Here is a 22,641-nt window from a genome sequence, read left to right as displayed (position 1 = left end):
TCGAGGGATAAAAAAGAAAAGGGCGGATGGGATGGGGTCATCATAGTAGTTAATCCATAATTACCATGAAAGCTGGGTTGTCAGCTTCAGCGCGGGCTTGGGCTACGAGGAGAGCAATATCTGTGCTCGACATGCTGTTTCGCCGTCAGCATACAATGCTTGGATTGAGGCTGCAGTGGCTTTATTGTCAGCTGTCAGACCCACCCCAGCATCGTTGACAATGGGTATTCCGCTAGCGAGGACAGGAGGCGCTGCGTGTTCAGTCGGTTTGCATCGCCGACCGCCCTGTCTCGGGCATCTATTTCGTCACCGTGTCAGCCCGCAACCGCCAGGCGCCAACTGATCACCTTACCATTGGACCAGCCGCACAGGGGCAATGTGATTAAACGTGACTCGACCTCGACGAATCCTGCCTCAGTCATCCGGCTCCGCAAGCGGAGTGGCGCCCGAGGATCTTTGTACGGTTGCGTACTTTCTAGATATCTCTGAGACCACACTTGCAGCGCGTGATCTTGTTCCCTCAATTAGTGCACGCGCAATGGGGGGGCCTCTGCATGACATACTCTTAGTTAGTGTTCCGTTATCAGATTGGGCATTGAAATAGACTTCAACCATCTGACACCAGCCCCCTGGCCGTAGGACGCGTAATATGTCTTTCATGTAGCCGGCCCAACGGTTTGAATGGATACCGCCTGACATCATTCTGCTGTGCACCATATCAAAGTGGTTGGCCGGGAAGGTTGAGCTGTCTGGTCGTTAGTGCTTGATAATATCAGGCTGGTGCTGTGGAGATGCTGATCCGGTGTCTTACGGGCTATTGAGGTCGTCCACTTGCAGATCCAGATTGGGAGGAAGAACATTTGGAATCGGGTACGGGTACACATCTATTCCAATAACCTACGTTGGGGATACCGTCAGCTGGGCGAGGGCGGGCTGGAGGAAAGGCGACGGAGACAACAAACCTCGCAATTGGGGTACTGCTCGGCGACACCTATTGCCCACGACCCACATCCATAGCCGCAGTCTAGTATTCTTCGCGGACGTGGCACAGGAGGGAATATGAGTCTGTTATCGAACATCGCTTCAAAGACGCGGTGCATGTAGCTGAGGCGCTCAACTTCGTCCTGGTTGCCAGCATGAATCATTAACGCGGATATGGGACAGAAAAGGACGGAAGCTAATTACTCACTTCATCGACTGGAGCAAAATATATGCCATTTTCCACCGCATAGCGTTGGTACTGTCGGCCGTTATGGTCCACGGTCTCCAGGTGCGTCGCGTCGACGGGTATGGTGTCGGGGGCGTCATTGGACCTGACAGAAAGGGAGAAAGACTGAGTCGCGCCCTCGCGGGCGTGAAAATTGTCTGGCCATTGTGCAGCGGGGGCCGGGGGAGCTTCCGTCTGAGCCGCAATTTGGGTTGACTTGCCGTAAGCGTACTCGAGTTTGCAGCTGGAGCTAATTTTACGACAGTATGATAGGTTGTTAGAGGTTTGAATCGGGTTGAATGCGTCGGCGGGAAGGCGTCTGAAAGCAAGCTGGATATTTGCGACGGGAGAGCTTAGCTGGTCGAGTTTGTTGTGAATGCCGGCAACCTGGCCACGAACGCTGACAGACGGTGTATTTTGCTTCTTTCGTACAAGGCGGCTATTGGCCTCTGTAGACTCCTTTACGCCCTCGAGTATCTGGGTATGGGTGGTCATCAATGTTCTGAGATCGTCAAGTAAGGAATTGGCTGTCTGAAGGCACTCCGAGGACTGAGCTTGATCATTGCGGCTACTTTGAGAAGCGTGAAGAATGTCCTGGAGATTATTCGTGACGGCGAGCAAAGATTCCGACTGCGTGTCCATCATGACTGCGAGTTTGCTGTCGAGTGTTTGGGACAGCTTGGTTTCCAGCGCGGACTCGATGGCGACCGAGACGCGAGACTGAATCTCTCCGGGTAGCAAAAGGGTTTGCTGACTATCGGGAATAAGCCATTAGGTTCCATGTGAGCGCGTGAGCCGCCTTAGAATGACAAGTATGCATACACGATTTGCTGGCTGAGTATTACCAGGATTGCGGTCAGAGGCCCGGCAATCCTGTCACGCAGCTTCCTGACCTCTTTTGAGGCACTGAGCGCCCATTGGAGTTTGCGAGGGACGGAAGCAAGTCGGGACTTGGAGGACGCGGCTCCAAGGCCATTGTCGAAAGTCTTGCTGATATGAGCCAGGAACGATTGCAATGGCCTGTCAATCTGCTCGCAAAGTTCGTGCAGGCCGTCGGAATGTTCCACTTCCAGGGCCTGAGAGCCAGCCTGGAAGGCGTCGAGGTGCCTTAGGGTGGCTGAAAGAGTCTGCAGAAATGCCGAGTCTTGTTGATAGTCCGACGAAGCGCCCCCGCTGTCTTTCAGCGCGATGCGGACCTTGTTGAGCAGCGACGAGGCTGCGACAATGTCGCCTACCGACCACCCAAACGACATGATCAGGATACTAAAGGGCTGATGAAGGTGACCAGATTCTCGAGGGAGGTAAACTATTAAACGAAGTGGTAATGCGCGCGCGCGAGAGAGAGAGAGAGAGACGTCCAACTGCGTTGTGGATGCGCGTTTCGTGGAGAACCAGGCCAGGCTCTGTCTGGCCGCCCAATCTGCCGGCGAATATGCCTCGCCGTCGGCCATAACGGCGGGGTTGAGTGGGCGGTGTGCGCCAGAGCCTGACTGCTTGTGTGTTTGGGTCAATTACTTACCTAGTCTAGCATAGACCCAAAGCTTCCGCACGGGCCTTAATTATGATTCGTTGCGGTAAGAGCGAGGAGCATTTGCAGCAGCTGTTCTGGAAGCTGCGTCTAGTCTCGTCCGAGTTGTGGAAACTGCAACCCGGGATGCAATATTGCGCAGAAGCCTAAACGAGAACCTAATAAGGCTAGCAAGGTCTGGTTTTTTTGGGAGCCACTGAAAGTCGCAGCTTCAATTAATACGCGTTTTTGCAATTAGTTACTGTCGTTTGACCAAGTTCTGAACCCACTTCTTCTCGATACATTCTTTTTCGCGTTTATTACGAAAAGGTACGCGAAAATTTTTTAGACGATATTAAATATCCTCTGGTTTGAAATTGAATCGATATTTAACAAATCGCCTAGGTGCGAGCTGGAGATGCGGCTTGTCGTATTCTTCCCGATTTCAAGATGTCGCCCACTTTTGAGCCACTTTTGAGCCACATTGTCAAGTCACATACCTGCATATCCCTGCATATCCCTGCATATCCCTTCAATCGTTACTTTCAGCCCTGATCCCTTTTTTCGGGCTCCCGGACTTCCGAATGCCCTCTTTTTTCTCCCTTGCTACGGCTGAGTCCCTTACGTCGTACGACTGAACAGACTCTTGAACTAGGTTTCCTTTGCCCTTTTCTTGGAAGCATAAAAGGCCTTCTTTCCTATATTATTAGATTGGAGGGGGACAGACAATTCAAGACCCTTCAAGCCACTGTCAACTTTGATCACGGGCCAGACAAGATAATAGGAAATTTTGACCAGCGTACCCAAAACGAAGGTCAAGGGGTGTAGAGAGCATGGACGCTCACCTATCAAGTGAGTTAGTTTTAGTTAGTTTGATCTACTAGGTAATGACTCGTGATTCTTGTCTTGCTCCCCCTCTTATTAACCGGACTTAATTGCCACCTCAACTACGTCCGGGGTATTCTTTCTTTCGAATTAGATGTGGAAAGACGGGCGAGACGTGATTGAGCTCGGTTATGAGATACAGCTTTCTGAACGGCCTTTTTATGCTCTTTTATATTGGGTCTACTTTGCCTACCACGGATCGGCCCCAGCTAGCGACCAGACTGCCAGACCCGCTTCGTATGTGTCGCACCGGGCACCAACCTCGACCCTCAAGAGCCAAAGTCGAATTACCAGATAGACTGCGGGTTGGAGAAGAGATTCAGGGGGTCGATGATGTGCTTCAACGTGCTCAGGCGCTCGTACAGCTCCGTGCCATAGTACAGGTTGTGGGCCTGGGTGGAATTGTAAGTGGGGTCGACGTAGTTGAGGTAGGCACCGAACCCAAGCACCTCGCTGGTCACGGCGTCATTGAGCCCGTTGATGAAGTCGAGGCCGGCCGAAGGGAAGCTGCCGTTAACCGCGACGTTGCCGTCTGTATACACCCCAATATTAATCACGAATCCACCAGGGAAGACGACAGGGGAAGCTCACAATTTTGAATCACCCACAGGTCGTCATGACCGCTGTATGCGGCAAACGTTTCATTCTTGCGCGTAATGGCGCTTCCGGGTCCGCCGTACAGGTTGATAATAGAGAACCAGTCGACGGGAGCTTTCGACCCCACGCCATTATCGAGAATATACTGGAAAAACTTACGGATGGCCTCGTCAGAAAACGGCTCCGTCGTCGTGACGCTCTTGGCGAAGAAATTGTCGCGGTCCGTGACGCCGTGCAGCGGGACCTCCAGCGTTGGCGCGCCGCCCAGCAGCGTCAACGACGTGATCCAGTCGACGGCCTGCACCGAGCTGTCGCTGGCCGGCGGCCACGGCAGCTGCGCAAGCAGGGCCGGCGCGACGGTGGCGTTGAAGGTAGCCACGGGGCCAAAATAGGTGCCGTGCACGCTGAACGACGCGCCGTTGCCGCCAATGGTGACGCCGAACCCCAGCTTGCCGTCGACCACGGATCCGTTTAGCGCGAAATTCTGCACTCCCTTGAACGCCAGCACGCCCGCTTCCGCTGATGCCAGCGCCTGTGGGAACGAGAAGCTCCAGTTGACCACATCGGGCGGCGCCGGTGATGTCTGCAGGTAGAAGTTGACCACGACGCCAAACGCGTCGGCGGCTCCACGCAGGGCCTGGGTAGTGCGTCAGCATACTTATTTGCGGGTGGATATCCAAGAGTGAGGTGAGAATGGGGGGAGCTACTGACATAGTACACCTCGGGATACGACGTGTCGTTGGCATGCACGTAGGTGCCGTTGGCGAGCACGACGTCGAGGCCGACGATCTGGTCCATGGCCAGGCCGAAGGCGCGCGACGAATAGCCATAACCTCCGTGGGTGAAGTGGCCGCCGATGCCGACGCCAGGGCAGGTCCCGTGGGCGAGGGCGCGCAGGTTGCGGTTGTTGTAGATGGCCAGCGCCAGGTTGCCCAGGCGCACGCCGCCGCCGACGACGGCGATGCCCGTGACCTTGTCGAGCGTGACGGCGTTGAAGTTCTCGAGGTCGATCATCAAGATGCCGTCGCGGCCGCCGGTGCTGTACGACGCGTACGAGTGGCCGCCCGACTTGGGCTGCACGGGCACCCGGGCCTTGGCTGCGCACCCCACGCTATTCGAGATGTGCTGGGCCGAGGTGGGAAGCGCAATGGCTGCCGGCTCGTACTGCAGCCGCGAGTTGAAGGTGGTGGCATACTCTGTCCAGTTGGGGTCCGTCTCAACGTAGTACGGCACCTGGTGGTAGTCGAGACACGTTTTCAGGGCCGTTGTTGCGTTGAATCGAGACGTGCCGTAGTTGGCGTCGTATCCAGGGGGGCCTGCCAAGGGGACAGCAGCACAGCTACCTGCTAGTGCTAGAGAAAGCAGCATCTGCTGCAGCCTAGACGGAGACATGGTGTTATTACTCGGTCTCTTCCGGCCGACAGAGGGCAGCTTCTCAGGTACGATGGAGGGTGGTCAAAGGATCGGGGTTGAGAGAAAAGCTTGGGAGACGCACGATCAAAGAAAGCTCGGGGAGAGGGTGAAGGGCTCTTTAAGATAGCCCCGAGATGCTCATCACCGGCGTTGATCTACACCGCCGGAGAAAAGGCAGCGCACAGCTGAATCCCATGTTCGAATGCCCGTTTCCGCGTGCCACCCGGTCTGCTGCCCGATGACGTGTTGTCACTGTCGTCTGCTGTCGCGGCGTTTTGGGGCTTCGGCGGTGGGGCTATATGGGCAGACAGACAAAGACAGCGTGATCCTGTTGTTGGGGGCCGATACGCGATGAAAGCGGAACCGCGAGAGCCTTTCGTATAGGCCACGAACGTTTTGCTGTTCCCGGACACAAAGAGAACAGGGTCCCGGCGGATGGGTGTAAGAGCGCAACCCAAAGGACGACACCTGGCGTGCGTGCTAATTCCAGCTGTACTCTATCAACACCAATACGCAGGCACCCACAAAACCACAGTGGCACAGAGTCTCATTCGCTGGCCGCAGTACTCCCTAAAAGCTACGCACCAGTGGAATTCCGGCCTAGCCAGGTTATCCACCCTGCGCGTCAGCCCTATGTGCGGCGGCGGGCCAAGCCATGGTGCCAGCGTCTCGGCGAGGTACGTGACACAGGTCAGCACTGAAGTACTCGAGTATGCCGGCAGGGGACTTGTGCGGAAGCCCCGGAAGACTTGCACAGTACGAAACGTGATTCCTATAGTCTTGTAACCCTATGCTGATTACGCACCCCTCGCCATTTGTTTCTGTTTCTGGAGACGGAGTGTCTTATATCGGGGCTGTGGGCTCCGAGGGTGGTCGTCTTACAGCTAAAACGTGCGGAGGATTGGCATCCCGGGCCGGTGGGTGAGACGGCCCCCTCGTGTTGCGAGGCCGAGCATTTCAACTGGCTGGGACATACGCCCTCGTCTCCTGCGATTCCCGCTGTTTCGAGGGCCGAGTCACCCGTAACTAGTCGAAGTACGCTTCTTGGCAAAGGGATTTATGCTTATTTTTCTCAAGCATCAGTCGCATGAGTTCCCGTTCTTGGCACTGCCCTCTCGTGTTTTCGGTTCTGACAAGTGTTTCTGGTTCTGACAAGTGTTTCTGGTTCTGACAAGTGTTTTCGGTTCTGACAAATGTTTCCTCCACCGGCGTCTTAAAGAGCCACCCAACAATGCCCTATAGCCAAAAGCGGCCAACAGTCAGCGCCAATATCAGACGTTTTATTATTCCACACGAGCCTGTAGGATTTGTCCCCCGGTCTTGATTTACGTCGGATGACAAGAAGCACGCCCCTGACTGCTGTTGCATTATTGTCTAAGCGGCCCCCATGTTCACCGTCGCGCCGGTGCAACGTCTTCGACTAGAACTACCAACTGTCTGGCTCAACCATGGTTCCCATGTGGCCGAGCTGCAAAAATGGCCAGCTGCGGCGAGCCGTTTTCGTATTTCCTTATTCCCGTCAATGGGGCCCTCGTACTAACTCAGCCCAGTAGTCAGGCCGAGCCATTTGATCCGAGCGCGCCTGATTGAAAGATATCAGTCGAAAGATATTAGTCGAAGATATTAGTTCTAGTCTAGTTCATTGTTTTCTTCTCATATTATAAAGGCAACATTTGATGGGAAGTAGCTCTCTCATGCCCGTAATAAACTCATTGTTTACCCATGATTTAGAAACAAAGATGTCATATTATCACGTGTCGTTGTGTGCAAGTCTAGAGCAACTAACTCGTGTCGTGTTCTGTGACACGAGTAGATCCAGAACAGGGTTCCCCAGATCTGCAAGTGCCGCCACAGGCTAAAGGTCGACAACCAGGTCCAATGGCCTGACGACGAGTTAATGTAATGCTGGGCACGTCAGGCGCGGAGAGGGCCGCGCTGGTCACGATGGCCCAGGCCATATAGCCGCAATATGGCAGGCAAATGTCCCGCGTCGCGGCAATTGAAATGCATGCCCACGCGCCAGACCACCGGCACAACGCCACCCGCACCCAACATTGGGGGGGGGGGACAGAAATCCGGCCCTTTATATACTTGCAGTTGCGGCTCACACACTGGGCAACGTCGACGTGCAAAGGCCAGCCGGCAACGCCTGAATCAGCCATGGTATCCCTGGCCAGTTTCGTGTTGAGAGCGGCCGTGGGGCTCGCGCCGTTTGCCTCGCTGTCGACGGCCGGCCTGCTGCGGGGAGAGGTTGTTGAGAGGGACGAGCAGGCGCACCGGCCGGAGCGGGCGGCGTTCCGCGATGCCGTCACCACGCACTACGTGCCCATGCGGAGCCACGTGGCGGCCAAGCCGCAAGGCGGCGCCAGGCTGCGGCGCCGGTCAAACGCCCCGGCCAACCTCACCAACGTGCACGACATCTACTACATCATCGATCTGCTGGTCGGCAACCAGACCATCCCCGTCAGCGTCGACACGGGGTCCAGCGACACCTGGATGGTGCAGCATCCGTACCAGTGCGTCTCGTACTTCTGGACGCCCGGCGGGGTATGTGAACCTCGTCCACACCGTGACCGTGACTGTGACCGAGGGGGGGCACGGAGACAGTGACAAGCGAAGATGGTGACAGGCGAGAGCTAATCCGGCCTGGCGTCGCGCAACAGACGCAGCCAGACTGCGGGCTCGGCGACGGGTTCGCCGGCAACCTGTCGGGCGGCAACATCCCCGACGTCATCTTCGGGCGCAGCTACACGGACGGCACGTTCGTGCAGGGCTTCTTCGGGTACGAGAACGTGAGCATCGGGGGGCTGACGGCGGCGCACCAGCGTGTGGCCATCGTCAACCTGACGTACTGGTACGGCGACGGGCGCACGTCGGGGCTGCTGGGCCTCGGCTACCCCTTCATGACGAGCCTCAACGGCGCGTCGCAGGAGCAGCCCATGTACGACCCCGTCTTCACCACCATCTGGAAGAACAACCCGATCCTGCCCCTGTTCAGCATCGCCCTGTCGCGCGACGACGGCCACAACGCCACCACGGGCACGGGCTCGGGCACGGGCACGGGCGTCAGTGCCGAGACGTCCTTCCTCGCCCTCGGCGGCCTGCCGCCCGTCAGCTACGACGCCGGCACCTGGGCCCGCACCCCCATCAAGCCCGTGTCCGCCATGATCGACCAATGGGGCATCGACTCGCCCGAGCAGGGCCTGTACATCATCGACGCCGAGGCCTACGTCTACGGCATCACCAACAAGACCGCCGGGGTCGCTAACAACACGGCCGCCGTTGGCGCCGACGGCCTGTCGAAAAACGCAACGCAGTTTCCCATCATCGTCGACGTCGGATCGACCCTGACGGTCCTGCCCAAGAGTTTGTCTCCCCCCTTCCACCACCCCCCACCCCCTGCCACAACAGCAGAGAAAAACAACAAAGAAACGTGCTAACAATGAACGCTTAACCAGAACTCTGTGAGGACGTGTACAACGCGTTCAGCCCGCCAGCCGAGTACCTGCACACGACGGGGCTGTTCTACGCGCTGTGCAACGCGACGGTGCCCGAGTTCGGCGTGCAGATCGGCGGGCAGACGTTTTTCGTGGCTGCGCAGGACCTGCTGCGCCAGACGGCGCGCGACCCGTCGGGCGACTACTGCCGCGTCGGCGTCACCGACGACGACTCGGGGCCGTGGGTGCTCGGCGTCACGTTCCTGAACAACGTCGTCGCCGTGTTCGATGTCGGCAACCGCGAGATGCGCTTCGCTGCGCGGCAGAAGTATTAGTGCTGGCTAGCTAGCGTAGAGCTGGGGTAGTTCTGCTTAGGCTAGCCTGGTAGTCTCGTTGGAGCGGCAGTGAAGTGGCATGGGGTGGTTGATCACCCGGTGTGATGACGCATTCGAGGACAAAGGGTTGGGGTTGCATCCAACGGCTTGAAATGACTGTATATTCATGACATGGAAACTAGAAATCATGAAATATGTCAGCGAACAAGTCCAGAATTGCACAGTAGACTCTGCCGTCGTCTAATGAGCTTGCTTCGGGGTCGAAATGGATCTTGCTGCTGGCTCGGTCGTGGATGAGTCAGTGCTAGAAGAGGCGGTAATCCTGTTGAACACGCTCAGGTTGTCCCACGTCAATCGCGCCCGTCTTGGTTCGGGTTCGTTGCTGTTGTCGTCGTCAATCTGCCGTTTCCGCGACTGTGTGTCTGCAGGACAGTTTCGGATCTCCTACCACTCTGTGCTCCGTCCTAGCTCCTCGTCTCTCTCCCAAGTGGTCTCTCTGAGATGCAGCTGACAGTTCTGCACACTATGGCGTCTGACCACCGTAAACTGGCGTCTGGCGTCTGAAAGATGCCCCCTGCTTCAGTTTTGCGGCACCCCGTCTTGGTCCCCGCAAGGTTATTAGTGTTTGGTGAAGGCGGGTAAGAGCATCTTGAACAACACACCTTTGACAGTATCTACCTTTGGATCGGCACTTCAAGAGATTCCGGCAACCCACATGCCCATCTTGGAGGTCCGTATTTGCATCCAATCAAGCCGAGAGTAGTGGGATCTGGGCTGTTGACGAGCGTCTCCTCGTGGAAGTTCGCCTCTGGCACCATGGTAAGCATGGTGACGTACAGGGACCATACATCCATTTTCGGAATCTGTTTGTACATGGGCAGGCCCCAATTGCCAGAATGCACCTCAGGGGCGGAATATATCAGGGGCGGAATATATCAGGGGCAGAATATATCAGGGTCCCGCATATCGTCTGCGCATGCGCCTGGAAATTAGCAAGACTGAAATCGGCGAGTTGGAAATTAAACGCCTGGTTCCCTTTCAAGTCAAAAAGGATGTTATCGGGTTTGACGTCTCGATGGATAGACAGGGCGACCCACTTATGCAATCGCCCCCCTTTGCAATCGCCCACCACCATCACCGCCCACCACAAGAATCGTCAAAATACTCAATTGTAGGCCAAATTCTATAGAAAAAAGTACATTCTAGTCCTCGTCAATCGCCCTATATTGCTCAAGCCCACGGGCGATAATTTCTTCAGCTTCCTGGACCAAGTGTGCAGGCCTGGACTTGGTCTTCTTGGATCTCTTCTTGGGAGGCTTTTGACTAGCTTTTTGAGCCTCGTCAATTTCGTCAATAGTAGCAAATCTGTCGTTGGCGTCTATTTTGACCCTTTTACGTGAATAGGGTTTTTTGGATTCCAACTCGTTGGCTAAGAAGTCGTTTTTTGCCTTCAAAGCAGCGATTTCCGTATTCTTCTGATCAAGTGCCCTCCCTACCTTCGTCAACATAGTCCTGACGACCCTATCTCGGGGACTAGTGGCCGTCTTGGCTAAGCCCTGTTGCCTGCGGACGTCGTGACTACCTTGAGGTGTATTGAAGAGGTCGTTCCGGGTTGCCCGGGTCTTCCGGGGTGGTGTGGATGGGGGGACTGGTTTTGCAGCTTCGTCCCGGACCGCCTCGGGGTCGTCAAGTATACAAGCGGGTTGGAAAGGCCAGATTCCAGTCTTCCGGAAGCCGGATATGATATTCCGGGCTGACATACCCTGCGCTGAGGCGTCCCGGTAGCAAAAAAGGAAGCGTTGCTTGTTGATAGGTGCTGAGGCTGTGAAGGAAGCCAATTCGAGGGTTCTTTGGCGAAAATAGGACTTCAAAGCCGAAAAGACAGACCGGTCGAGTGGCTGGGTCTTGTGAGAAGTGTGTGAAGGCAAGTATAGTAGGTGTACGCGGTTTCTTTTAGCTAGAAGCATAAAGTCTTCGTCGATATGAGTGGCGTGTTCGTCGAGGACCAATAGGCGCCAATCGTCCTTCCTTTGGGGCTTTGTTTGAGGAAGATATACTTCCTTGAGCCACATAAGAGCTATTTTGCTATTGCTCCAGCCTGTGGGCGTACAGTCGTACTTCCAGGTCTTGAGGACTGGTAGTTCCTTGAAGTTATCCGGGAAGTGTTGGCCTTGTAGATTTTCACCCGTAAAGATCACTACGGGCGTCAATCGCTTGCCCTCAGCGGTACCACACTCGATAACACTGACCCAGGTCGTTGGATCAGGGCCAGTCAGGACTGCCCGAGATGTGAGGGCATCGCCAATCACCTTCCCAACCGTAGTTTCCGTCTCTTGCATGCCATGTTCGTCTATATTGGCGATATTCGCAGGTACCAGCTTCTTGTCCTTAATTACAGCTTCCAAACGATCAAAAAAATGCTGGAATCTCTCACGGGTAGATCCTTTGACTCGAGACCGTTCTAATAAGGTACCTAACTTGGCCTTTACCCTGGGGTTGCGGGTAAAAAACCGATCTACCCAGCGCTCACCAACTCGCCCAGGGAGCCCGGCTTCGTTCAGGATCGCTTGTGCGAATCGTCTTAGCTGTGCACGACTTGGGGCACGCCCTGCAGCTTCCTCCTCAAGAGCCCACTCGGCGACGAAGGCTTCCTGGCCGTCAGTTAACTTCTGGGTGTTTTTTTGGGCTTGTCGTGGATCCTGTTGTCCACGGCGTCGTCTGCTGAGGGTGGATTCAGGGATCCTATATAGGCGCGCTACTTCCTTCTGCTGAGCGCCCTGATCAATAGCCTCAATAGCCTCGGCTATTAGCCGCTCTCGTACGCGTCGAACCATCGTATTTTGAGCCTATTCCGACCAGTATTGAGGAAGTTGTTGGTGGTGGAAGGTAGAGAGTAGGAAGTTGGCGGTGTGGGGGAAAAATTGCAAAGTGGGGCGATTGCAAAGGTGGGTCACCCTGTCTAGAAGTTCGTGAATGTGACATTTGATATGTCATATCGTTGAGGGCGCCCATCTTTTGACCTTGGCCCATGTCGTCAGAGTCGCGTACATTGCGAAGGCTTCCAGCTCTGAGTGGCATGCAGATGTGCACCCGTTGTTGGGCATGGACACCAGTAGGATCGAACCCAGCGTAGTCAAGAAACTCGATGATACGTATGAAGATTCTGGAACTCTCTTTCACCATTTGGCACAACGGCCTTGGCAGCAATGTAAAGGGACGAGTCAATATCGATAGATCGGTAGACTTGTCCATAGCTGCCGGCTCCCAGTCGTTTTCCGATTTCTGCATATCTAACGTAGTTGCCAACGCCACCAGAGTGGATTCTTGTCACATGATAAGACCCAACCTCTCTTTTGGTGGGATCATCGGCGTTGAGATAGTTGGGGCGTCCTCGTGCCTCGGCCGCCCGGAAGCCGCCGTGAACAGCGCGCTCTACGGCTGGAGCAGGCAAATCCAGCCTCCATTGGAGGATAAAACGGAAGGGTCGAGCGTAGTTTGGGTCTCCAACGATGATACTGTACTGGGTGCCGGGGAGCAGAACGAGCTGACGGAATTCGCCATCCTGTCTGAAGCCCCAAGGCAAGACTCGGACAGGATTTCTGTTCATAGTACGGACAGAGATGAGGATTGCGTGAGTGGTAGGATGGATTTCGAAGGCGACGTGTATCTTGGAGATGCTTCTGCCGGGTAGAATCAGATCCGTGTCGCTTCCGAGCCTAGCGAGAACCTGACGGCCGCAGGGCCTCGACCATACATGGTATCCGATCTCAAGAGCTGGATTGCCTGTCGAAGATGTGGATATGAAGGGAGCGTTGCGCGGGTGGCGGAGGACCGCAGCTGTTGTAGATCACCTTCAGGCTCGAGATGGAAGAGTGTGTCGGGGTGAACAGGCCGTGCCATGATGGCCGTGTTGGGCCGCTGGTGTCGCGATTTTGGTTGGTGATCCAATGACGGACGAACCGACAGACGAACCGACGGACGAACCGACGGACGGTGATCCTAGAGGCAGGTGCAGAACTCAATCGTCTTCTACACTGTAAGAATCCTGGGCCCTGTTATGTCCTCTTATCCATGGCCGGCCACAGCCACCAGCAGCAAGACGTTTTCAAACGACACACCAATTGAGGGCGCGGCACACTGCAGCCATGCAATCAGTTGCAAGACTTGTGGAACAAGGCGACCCAAACGACAGTGCAGCCCTCTCGACCCCGCCGCCCTCTCGACCCCGCCGCCCTCTCGACCCCGCCGCCCTCTCGACCCCGCCGCCCTCTCGACCCCACCGCCCTCTCGACCCCGCCCTGAACAATCCAATCAGAGATATGTTTGTCTGTGGGGGAGACGAAAACACCGTTGAATTTGCGGCACACTGTTAAGATGACCGTTTCGCCAGCTTCACCGTTGCGGTGGCGGCGCAGTCTATTTAAGGGGAGTTAGGCCTCCCTCCTGTTGGCAGCTCTCGCTGTCGCAAACATTTCGCAACGCGTGCATTTCCATTTCGCAACGCGTGCATTTCCATTTCGCGACGCATACATTTCGCAAAAAGCATCCGAGTCGCGCCAAAATGTCCCGACGCCCCGTCATTGTTCTCAGTAAACCTATCAAGCCGCGCGACCATGAAGAGTGACAACGGAAAGGGGACGAGGACGATGAAGTACTCGCAGGTGTCAGCAAGCGGAAAGTATCTGATCGTCTGCAAAAAGAGCGGGTTCGCGCATGGTAAATGATGCGGCTGTAAGTAATCTCGCAGGTCATATTATTTTGCTCTCGTTAACGATAAAGTATTAGATTCATTGACAACTATAAGGGCGGGGACTTTAACCAGATTTGGTTGGGTCCTTGCAACGACCAGGAACGCGAAAAGACTAGAATAAAGTCGTACTTTCGAGATTATGTTGAGTCATCGCGGAGAACCCGCCCGGCCCTCGGGGATGGGGACGACGAATATCAGAATATCCAGACGATTACCTTGACGAAGGCGGCAATATTGCATTGGAGGAACTTGGTTGCAGAGGCGGACAACACGATCCTCAGAGAAAAGAGGCGCGAGGACCCCAGCAAACGTGGGCTGTGGAAGTTGAGGTGGGATGATGGCGATTCTAGAGACAACCCGGTAGCTGACATCAGTAATGTAAGGAGAAGTCCCGACTTAAGAGGGCCTCCCCGTGCTAATACGTTTAGTGGATCCGGTCAGATCTCGCAGACAAATTCGGCTTAGCGCGCGAGTCGGAGCTTTCATTCGCGAAGGCCGAGACAACATCCGAGGACCTTTTGATGCTCCTCGATACCTTGTGGACGCGGGCTGAGGATGTACCTTGTCAACCTAACTTCCGTGTCGCGCTCCACTGGACGCTAGTCCTCGCAGGGCTCGGATTCCGACCGGGTTCGTTGATGAAGTTCCGATATAGGGATGCCCGTCTTCTGGTCGTCCCGGACCCAGAGAACCAATCGCGGAACACACTAGCGGCACGCATCACAGTAACCCACGAGAAGCGTCAAATGGCAGATGCCCGAGCGCAAGGGACCGGTACTGTGAAAGCAAGGTATGATTACTCACTTCTTCGATATATTTACCATACTAATTCTCTTTAAAGCGTAACTTTTGGAATTTTCCTCGCTCCCTGCCAGATGTTCTGTCTTGTCAGCCTCGTCGCCACCCAAGCCATCGCCGCCGGTGCCTTTGACACCCCCTTCAAATCTCTCGACGAGATTCTCCACCGTCCGAAGCTCGAATACACCTGCGGTTTAGAGCTCCATTAGAGGCATGATTTTGTGGATAGTGAGATATTTGAGATGAACTACCACACCTTTTGGGAAACATGGCATCGCCTATGGCTGGTATCTGGCAACCGAGTGCATCAGCGACCATATTCCCTCCGAGTCGGTGCTGGTTCAAAACTCGACCGTGTGTTAGCCTCTTGCAAAAAATACATTCTATTTACCTAACATTAAGCGTTCTTCTAGGAGTCTTCACGCCGGCGTTACGGTCACATTTCATGGGCAACTCCGAGGGCATCTTCCAAAAACTCTACCTTCCCGAACAACTCCGCAAAGAAGTAATGCCGATCATATTTGGCACAGAAGCGGCAGGGACACACGACGAGCTCTATACAATGTTACGGCACGCGACTTTGAAGAGGGACGAGAATGCTCCGATATACCCGACTGTTGACGAGGTGAAGAACCTTGAAGAGCGTTCTAGTATTCAGCAGCTGAAGCACGAGTACGAAGCAATACGAGAAAAGCAAGGATCGGACCATAGGGATTCGAAACGGGCTTCTAATGCGTACTTAACCCATAAAAGGGAACTCATAACGCTTATAGTCCAGGGAAAGCGAAAGAAGTACTTCGAGGAGACGGATAGACGAAGGGCCCTTGGGCAATCAACCAGCGACTTATCCACGCCAACGGCAAACCTATATAAGCCGCTAACTCGGACCGCGGATACCGACAAGGTCGCTATACGTATTGGCCACTTCCTTCGCGAGAAAGATCTAGGAGGACACCGGCGGGCCCGGGTCTTTTCACAGCTACTTCTTGCGTACCTGGGAAACCGGAGCACTGAGGTGGAGACCATCATGAACTCGTTGGAGAATAATAAGACGCAGGACGTCGCTAAACAAACCGAGGACTGGCAATGCCTGTTCTGTCTGAAACATTTTGCCTACCGCGGCGGCTTGACAAGGTACAACCAGGACCACCATTTCAGTAAAAGTGCCTTCGACCGTCCCTTTCCGTGTGACGAGTGCGGCCGTCAGGGAAAGATGCACGACGTAGAAGGGGCAGAGCAGTGGAGCAACCATGTGGAGAAGTGCCACGGTATTAAGTACACGCCGAAGCCGCCACGACACAGGAAGGATGTCAGACCAACCAAGCGAAAGCCCACCAAAGAAAGGTCCGACCGTTGCTTCTTCTGTGAAAACATGTTCTTTGAAGGAAGCAGCCACTCGCGACACTTCAACAAAGATCATGGGAGTATCTTTCTGGAGCCCTTCGCATGCTTCGAATGTGGGAGACAAGGATGTATGGCTGTAATCGAGAGCCGGGCAGCTTGGATGGACCATGCCGCGGATGTGCATAAACGCGATGGACACACGATGGCCAAGGTTCCCGAGCAGGCGGGAGTTCTGGGGAAGAGGAAGAGGGGGGTGGAGAAAGGAAGGCTCGCTAGCGCGGCGTCAGAGCAACAAGCAGACCAGGACCGGCAAAGGCATTTGGGCATCGCTCCAATGGTGATAGATCCTCGGCTGTTAGGGACTTGGTAGTAGGGAGTTAGAAGAGGCTGTATTGTTGAACTACTTGATCTCTCCGTCATACGTAACTTGTCTACCTTCAGCGTGAATGCGAACAGCAGACCGACGAAATCTCAGAGACCCGCATCGAGAATCCATCCCCCTTTCACTATCCCTGAGAGATGAAGGGCTCAGCCGGGTAGGCGGGGTAAGTAGGGTAAAGGGGCCCCGGACTTCATGATGGCGAAGACTCTACTGGTATGTCCCTGCAAATACACAATAGTTATCTCATTTGTCATATGTGATTTCCAATTTCTATAGAGAAATGAATCCGTCCCAAATCGAAAAACTCCGAAACCTACTCCTACTAGTGGCACTATAGATCTTACCAAACCTAACAAACCATCCGAGACAGACTCCTCGGCTAGGATAACGTCGGTCTTGCAGCTCCATGAGTCAAAGTTTCACATTCAGTGGCAATCACTCACGACACTACAGCCTGGTATATGGTTAACGGATGAGATTGCCAACGGTGCTCTTTACCTCATCAAGGAAGTAAGCAACGACAGGGTGCAGGTCGTCGATTCATTATCACACCAATCCAAACAGCAGCATACGAGACCGAACTTCCTTGACAGCCAAGTATTGCTGCTGCCCATGCTAATTCGTCAAAACCATTGGGTCCTTGGTGTGTATAAAGACAGGACAGGGCTTTTGGTTTACGACTCCAAATATGACTCGACCACCAAGGATGCCGTATCGGACCAAGCTAGTGCATTCTTTTCGAAAATCCTCCGGAAGGACGACGACGACTGCCCGCAAACTACAATCACTGCGCCGTTGATTCAATCCAACTCCGATGATTGCGGTATACTCAGCATTGCTGCAGCTTTCCATAAAGCGATGCGTCTCAGCATCGAGCCTACGCATGTCGATCCAGCTGTATGGCGAGATTTCTTACTCTGACTACTAAGGCAGCAATCTTGTGTCGATAAACATCTCAATAACTCACCACCAGTGGAGATTGAACTTCCATGTCTGCCATCAACGGTCCCATGTTCCGAACTTCCTAGAACTCTAGCTCAGTTCTTCTACACATTTCTCCCGAGACTGCGCCAGCGGTCCAACGCAATCAAGAAAGCACTAGTTTCAAGAGAACTCGTCTTGAAAATTAGCCGCCTCGCGAAGGACGCGACAAACGCTAGTACAGACGCTATGGCACGGTTCCAAAGAGTACATGATTATTACGAGGTGGAGGTACAGCGATTGCGTGCCGAGGAAAAGCAGGCTAGGATTTCGATGCAGCCGGTTATGACCTGCAGAAAGGTTTGTCCGACACAGTGACAGCAAACAACAATTGCTAACAGAGACGCTAGAGTTTTCCAAAAATCGATGACGAGGTCCAACACACAAACGGACCCATGGCGAGTATTGGTTTAAGCAGTGAGGAGACTATGCATAATATGTCGAGTAGGAAACGAAAGCTTGGCTGGTCGCTATAGATATTTCCCTTCGTTTATCTGCAACATCTCAAGCCTCCTCTGAGTAGGGAGTATATTCTTTTAGTACTAAGGAGGACCCCTTTGGTGACGATTTTCCGACCGCAGGGTTTGGGTGCGCTGATGGGTAGGTGTTGGATTCACCAGGGTACCGGTACTGGAATAAACAGGGCGTAACTGTACGCCGAAAGCTGGTGGTTCAAGTGATGGATTGTAGATGTGTGTTCTTCTCTCTAGCTTTCTAGCAGTGCCAGAAAGCCCCTTCTTATACTACTATTGTGGTGGCGAAGTGGGTGGCGAAGTCTCTATCTAGAACCTTCGAGGCCCTTCTGCTTGACAAATTCCAACAGTAGGAGCCTCAGCACTCTTGGTATTCGAACAGGGTTGACGGCATCGGGACTTTCTACCAGGGACACTGAGCGATATTGTTGTCGATGTTTCGAAATCACCTCTGTAAAGCTTCCAAACAATGTTGTTGAAATCTTCGCTACCTTGGATAGTGCCAATGTAGTGTACTAATTGGTCGATTTTACTATCGGAGAAGTCTTCTAGGAAGGGAACCAGCCTCTTCTTATCGGTTGACACAGCAAAGAGTGCGGTAAGAGCACGTCCTCCAGCTGTGAAACTATGTCCCCCAACCTCAAAAATATTTTGCTCTCCGGTCTCAAAAAACCTGTGCTCGAGCGTATTTTTTAGAGCGCCCGTTTTGCAGGCTTTGTCAACTGCTGGAAGGCGGTAAGGACATATCTTTCGAGGTGACTAGATTGATCAGCGAAAAGCAGAGTAAAGACGGATTGAAGTGAGAAGATTTTGTAGGGACGCATCTGATACAAAAGAGAGTGCATCAGCGACGGCGTTGAGAACCGCGGTGGGGTCTCGCTCATACACCGTCTTTGGACTTAGACGTGGCGACCCAACAAAGAAATCGCCCCACAACGAAATCTCTGCCCCTGTCATCTAATTTCCCGCCCTTCAACTTCAACACAACACAACTTCATCAATTCAGGCTCGAATAGCTTCAAAATACATCATGTCGAACCGTCGAGAGCAGCTAATTCAATCTGCAATACTTGCAGTTGAACAGGGCGCATCGCAGAAGCAGGCCGCGCATGACTTCGGGATCCCTCCTTCTACCCTCTGCAAACGCATCCACGGGGCAGAAAATCGAGCACAAAGTAAACAAGCCGAAAGAAACCTCTCCAATGCGCAGGAAAGCTTCCTAGCCGACTGGTGCCTCAATGAGGAGGCTGCAGGCAGGGCTCCTAGCCGTCGTCAGGTGCAGAGATTCGCTCAAGCTATACTCAATGAGGCCGGCACGAAAAAGACCATTGGGGAGCGATATGTGGACCGCTTCCTACGCCGCAACCCGGCGGTAAAGATGAAGAATTCAACCTTGTTGGAATCCTCTCAAGTCTGCGGATCTACTCGTGAAGCTTATGAAGCTTTCTTCAAGCGCCTGGCCTTCCAAATCAAGGATAAAAAGGTCATCCCGGCCAACATCGCTAACATGGATGAGCACGGCATGCAGGAGCTCGAGACCCGGGCCGGAAAGGTCATAGGAAGCTCCCTGACGAACCGAACCTACGTGAAAAGCTCTGATGCAACAACCTGGGTTTCAGTTATCGAATGCGGCACTGCTGAGGGCGTTCGTTTGAAGCCCGTGATCATATTTACCGGGGCCAGTCTTCAAGGACAACACTTTCCTGATAACTTCAACCTGACGAAGGAATTCCGGGAATGGAAGTACGATTACTCAATTACAGGCTGGAGCAACGCCAGTATTGCGCTGAAATGGCTCAAAGAGGTCTACCTGATCCAAACAAAGCCCCAAAGGCCGGGCGAATGGCGTATACTGATCCTTGACGAACATTCGAGCCATATGAACGAAAAATTCATGTTAGCGGCCTTCCAAAATAAGGTCCAGTTCGTCTATTTACCTTCTCATACATCGCACAAGTCTCGGCCTCTCGATCGCTCGGTCTTTTCACCTTTAAAGACCTATTTTAGGGAAAATACCAAGGCCCTCGCGAGCTTCACATCGTCAGCTCCTGTCAACAAGGTTCGGTTCCTTTACTGCTACAGAGATGCCTCGGGTAAAGGCATGAGTGCCCGTAACATCATGTCGGGCTTCAGTAAAACCGGGATTTGGCCCTTCAACCCGGCTTGTTTACTTGATGACCCTGAGGCGGTCAAGGACAATGAGGCACTCCCGGCCCGGCCTTCAACACCGCCGCCGACGGCCCCGAACGACGATGACAGGCTCTTCAAAACACCGCACGGCAGTCAGGACATCAAGAAGTACCAGGACAGTATTCGGAATGCCCTCAGTCCGGCTCAGCGGCGTGTGCGGGCCTTGTTTACTAAGGTCGGGAGGTCCCTGGATCTGAAGAATACAGAGATCGCGTCTTTGAAGGCACAAATTACGCATCTCACAACCGAATTAGAGGCTTCAAAGCCTCGCACGCGTAAGAGGGTATATGAAGATGGAAATGAGCGATTTGCACGTATAGAGGACATCGCCAAGGCACAAAAAGCTAGTCAAATACCCCCAAAGCGGAAAAAAACGGCCCGGGCAGAAAGCCAGCCACATGCAGTCGAAGAAGCCCGGGAAATAATCGCCCGTGGGCTCGAACAATATAGACAGGCCGAAGAAGAGGATTGAGTATTTTTTTGCTAGTTATTTTGTGTAGAAATGGATAATTTGCGCCCGTGGAGTGGGTGTGGGCATGGCGTGGGCCAATTTCGTTGTGGGGCGATTTCTTTGTTGGGTCGCCACGTCTAATCACTCATTGTCGTGCCATACTTGCAATTGGGAGGACTCCATGAGCTGTAGGCAAGGTGGGCAGGCAAGATTGGCAGACAAGGTGGGCAGGCAAGGTGGGCAGGCAAGGTGGGCCAAATAAGAACAGTTTATCCGTATTATTTGGGTCAGCCGGGCTCCCGGCTCCCGGCGCATACTCAACTCGGGACTCGTTACTGCCAAGATCCAGGCAACCTAGAATACCGCGGCCATAACACTGGTAGTCAACTATATCAGTAGTCAATGAACACCGCTACCGTCCGGTTGCTGAAATATATATTTTGCTTTATGTGCGTTGTGGATCAAATGTTGTGGCATTACGAAATCTGGCGGGGGGTTTCCTTGCTTGGCCCACCTCCCCTTTTCCGCCGCCATCAATTATAGTAATAACATGTAACACTTTTGGGCAGTTGCACTTGTGGGATACATGATCACGGAGCTTATTCCTTCTTGATTTTCTTCTCTTCTTGTTTCTGCGGTTGACTGGGGCCCAAGTAAACAAGTAGAAAGTCACGTGGCGGTTCTCTGCCGGCGTTCAGACAGAGACCCACTCGAGGGGTGGAGATCTCCACCCAGTCAGGTCAACCACGGCCACCACCGATCCCAGCATGGCTCCTATTAACTAGGAGAAGGGGGAAATTTGACTCTATCCTGAATATACTCTACTTTGAGCCGATTTTCGCTCCGGAGCATTCATTCCCTTCCTCTTTTATCTAAATCAACGAACACGTGATGGATTACCTCAGCTACCCCGCCAGTGACCCACTCTGAGGGTGGAAATTTCCACTCGGTCTTCCCATCCTGATAATCCAAGACGACAACCCCATCACCGAGATGACCACCACCACCGAGACGACAAGGGCATCGCCCTCGCCATGGCCAGACCGAATAACCGACGTACGCTGTCGGCCGACAAAATCTCAGTTTCTAACCAGGACATATGCCTTCAATTAAGCGTCGAGGACGCGCAGCGGGTCGCGGAGCTTCGTCAGCAAATCAGCCTCTTGGAATCCGATGAGAATAAATACGACTTTTGCGAACGGATACGTGACGAACTACTTGAACAATCCAACAACCTTGAGCTTCTCTTGGCTGCCTATGACGATATTATGTCGAATTCATGCGCCAAATACAAAGAGTTGAAGAAGAACAAAGATACAGTATAGTAATAGACGTTTTCTACAGTCCAAGTAGACTAACCTGCGTTTCAAGTCCTACGACACTGGCTTCCAGGTTTGCGACGCTGGTTTCCAGGTTTGCGAACTTGTTATCAATTGCTTCGAACGTCCGGGCGAGGTCCTCCATATTGATAGCGGTGTTTCGATCGAGGAGCTTGGGTAGGTTATGGCTGGATGTTGAGTAAGGTAGCAAGAAGTGATGCCGTTAAAGATGTTTACCGACTTATTTCTGGACTTCCTAGAGTTGAGAGCGGTAGTTGCGGGAGCGGAAGAAATACCGGTTTTGGGGAGGGGTGAAGCTGCGCTATATTGTGAATCATGTCAGGTGATATCTAGTCTAATAAACAGGCAATTGCATTCATGGTGTCTATACATACTACAAAACGGGATTTTTCATCATCCCGCTTCATCAACCCACAAAGGAACAACCACACGACGTGATGACGGTCTCACGTGAGCACCTTTATTTTTAAATAGCAATAGTAGTAGTAATAGTACACAGCGCAGGGTCATGTCAGAGACAAAAAACAAAAAAACTCCTCGTCCGTTGCTCA

At 53.5% G+C, this 22,641-nt stretch overlaps 6 protein-coding genes across 6 annotated transcripts; 4 read left to right on the top strand and 2 right to left on the bottom strand.

Annotated features, from left to right (window-relative positions):
- Positions 1-49: 49 nt before the first annotated feature.
- On the bottom strand, positions 50-1,702 carry B0T26DRAFT_652231 (S-adenosyl-L-methionine-dependent methyltransferase; the record flags this gene model as incomplete). The annotated part of the gene is made up of 7 exons (XM_060438351.1): positions 50-134; positions 205-298; positions 353-511; positions 564-745; positions 812-897; positions 963-1,124; positions 1,190-1,702. The coding sequence occupies 7 exons, from the start codon at positions 1,700-1,702 to the stop codon at positions 50-52; spliced, it is 1,281 nt and encodes a 426-aa protein (XP_060293578.1).
- Positions 1,703-3,886: 2,184 nt separating this feature from the next.
- Positions 3,887-5,588, bottom strand: B0T26DRAFT_755358 (uncharacterized protein; the record flags this gene model as incomplete). Its single annotated transcript, XM_060445952.1, has 3 exons — positions 3,887-4,131; positions 4,191-4,833; positions 4,908-5,588. The coding sequence occupies 3 exons, from the start codon at positions 5,586-5,588 to the stop codon at positions 3,887-3,889; spliced, it is 1,569 nt and encodes a 522-aa protein (XP_060293577.1).
- Positions 5,589-7,769: 2,181 nt separating this feature from the next.
- On the top strand, positions 7,770-9,381 carry B0T26DRAFT_861558 (aspartic peptidase domain-containing protein; the record flags this gene model as incomplete). The annotated part of the gene is made up of 4 exons (XM_060447752.1): positions 7,770-8,156; positions 8,273-8,550; positions 8,680-8,975; positions 9,068-9,381. The coding sequence occupies 4 exons, from the start codon at positions 7,770-7,772 to the stop codon at positions 9,379-9,381; spliced, it is 1,275 nt and encodes a 424-aa protein (XP_060293576.1).
- A 5,455-nt stretch (positions 9,382-14,836) lies between these two features.
- On the top strand, positions 14,837-16,955 carry B0T26DRAFT_434847 (uncharacterized protein). The gene is made up of 3 exons (XM_060435002.1): positions 14,837-14,921; positions 14,973-15,283; positions 15,343-16,955. Exons 2-3 carry the CDS (start codon positions 15,172-15,174, stop codon positions 16,641-16,643), a joined length of 1,413 nt encoding a protein of 470 aa, XP_060293575.1. The 5' UTR covers positions 14,837-14,921; positions 14,973-15,171; the 3' UTR covers positions 16,644-16,955.
- B0T26DRAFT_724452 (uncharacterized protein) lies at positions 16,827-18,337 on the top strand (the record flags this gene model as incomplete). Its single annotated transcript, XM_060442696.1, has 4 exons — positions 16,827-16,868; positions 16,932-17,552; positions 17,589-17,936; positions 17,987-18,337. Coding segments are annotated over 4 exons (1,137 nt in total), but the record flags the coding sequence as incomplete, so codon positions are not given.
- Positions 18,338-21,705: 3,368 nt separating this feature from the next.
- Positions 21,706-22,625, top strand: B0T26DRAFT_434769 (uncharacterized protein). The gene is made up of 3 exons (XM_060435001.1): positions 21,706-22,064; positions 22,133-22,246; positions 22,330-22,625. The coding sequence occupies exons 1-3, from the start codon at positions 21,785-21,787 to the stop codon at positions 22,542-22,544; spliced, it is 609 nt and encodes a 202-aa protein (XP_060293573.1). The 5' UTR covers positions 21,706-21,784; the 3' UTR covers positions 22,545-22,625.
- The last annotated feature ends 16 nt before the right edge of the window (positions 22,626-22,641 follow it).

Source organism: Lasiosphaeria miniovina (genome assembly GCF_030549165.1).
Source record: "Lasiosphaeria miniovina strain SMH2392-1A chromosome Unknown B0T26scaffold_6, whole genome shotgun sequence".
Classification (NCBI taxonomy): domain Eukaryota; kingdom Fungi; phylum Ascomycota; class Sordariomycetes; order Sordariales; family Lasiosphaeriaceae; genus Lasiosphaeria; species Lasiosphaeria miniovina.
This window is presented reverse-complemented; position numbering and strand designations above follow the sequence as displayed.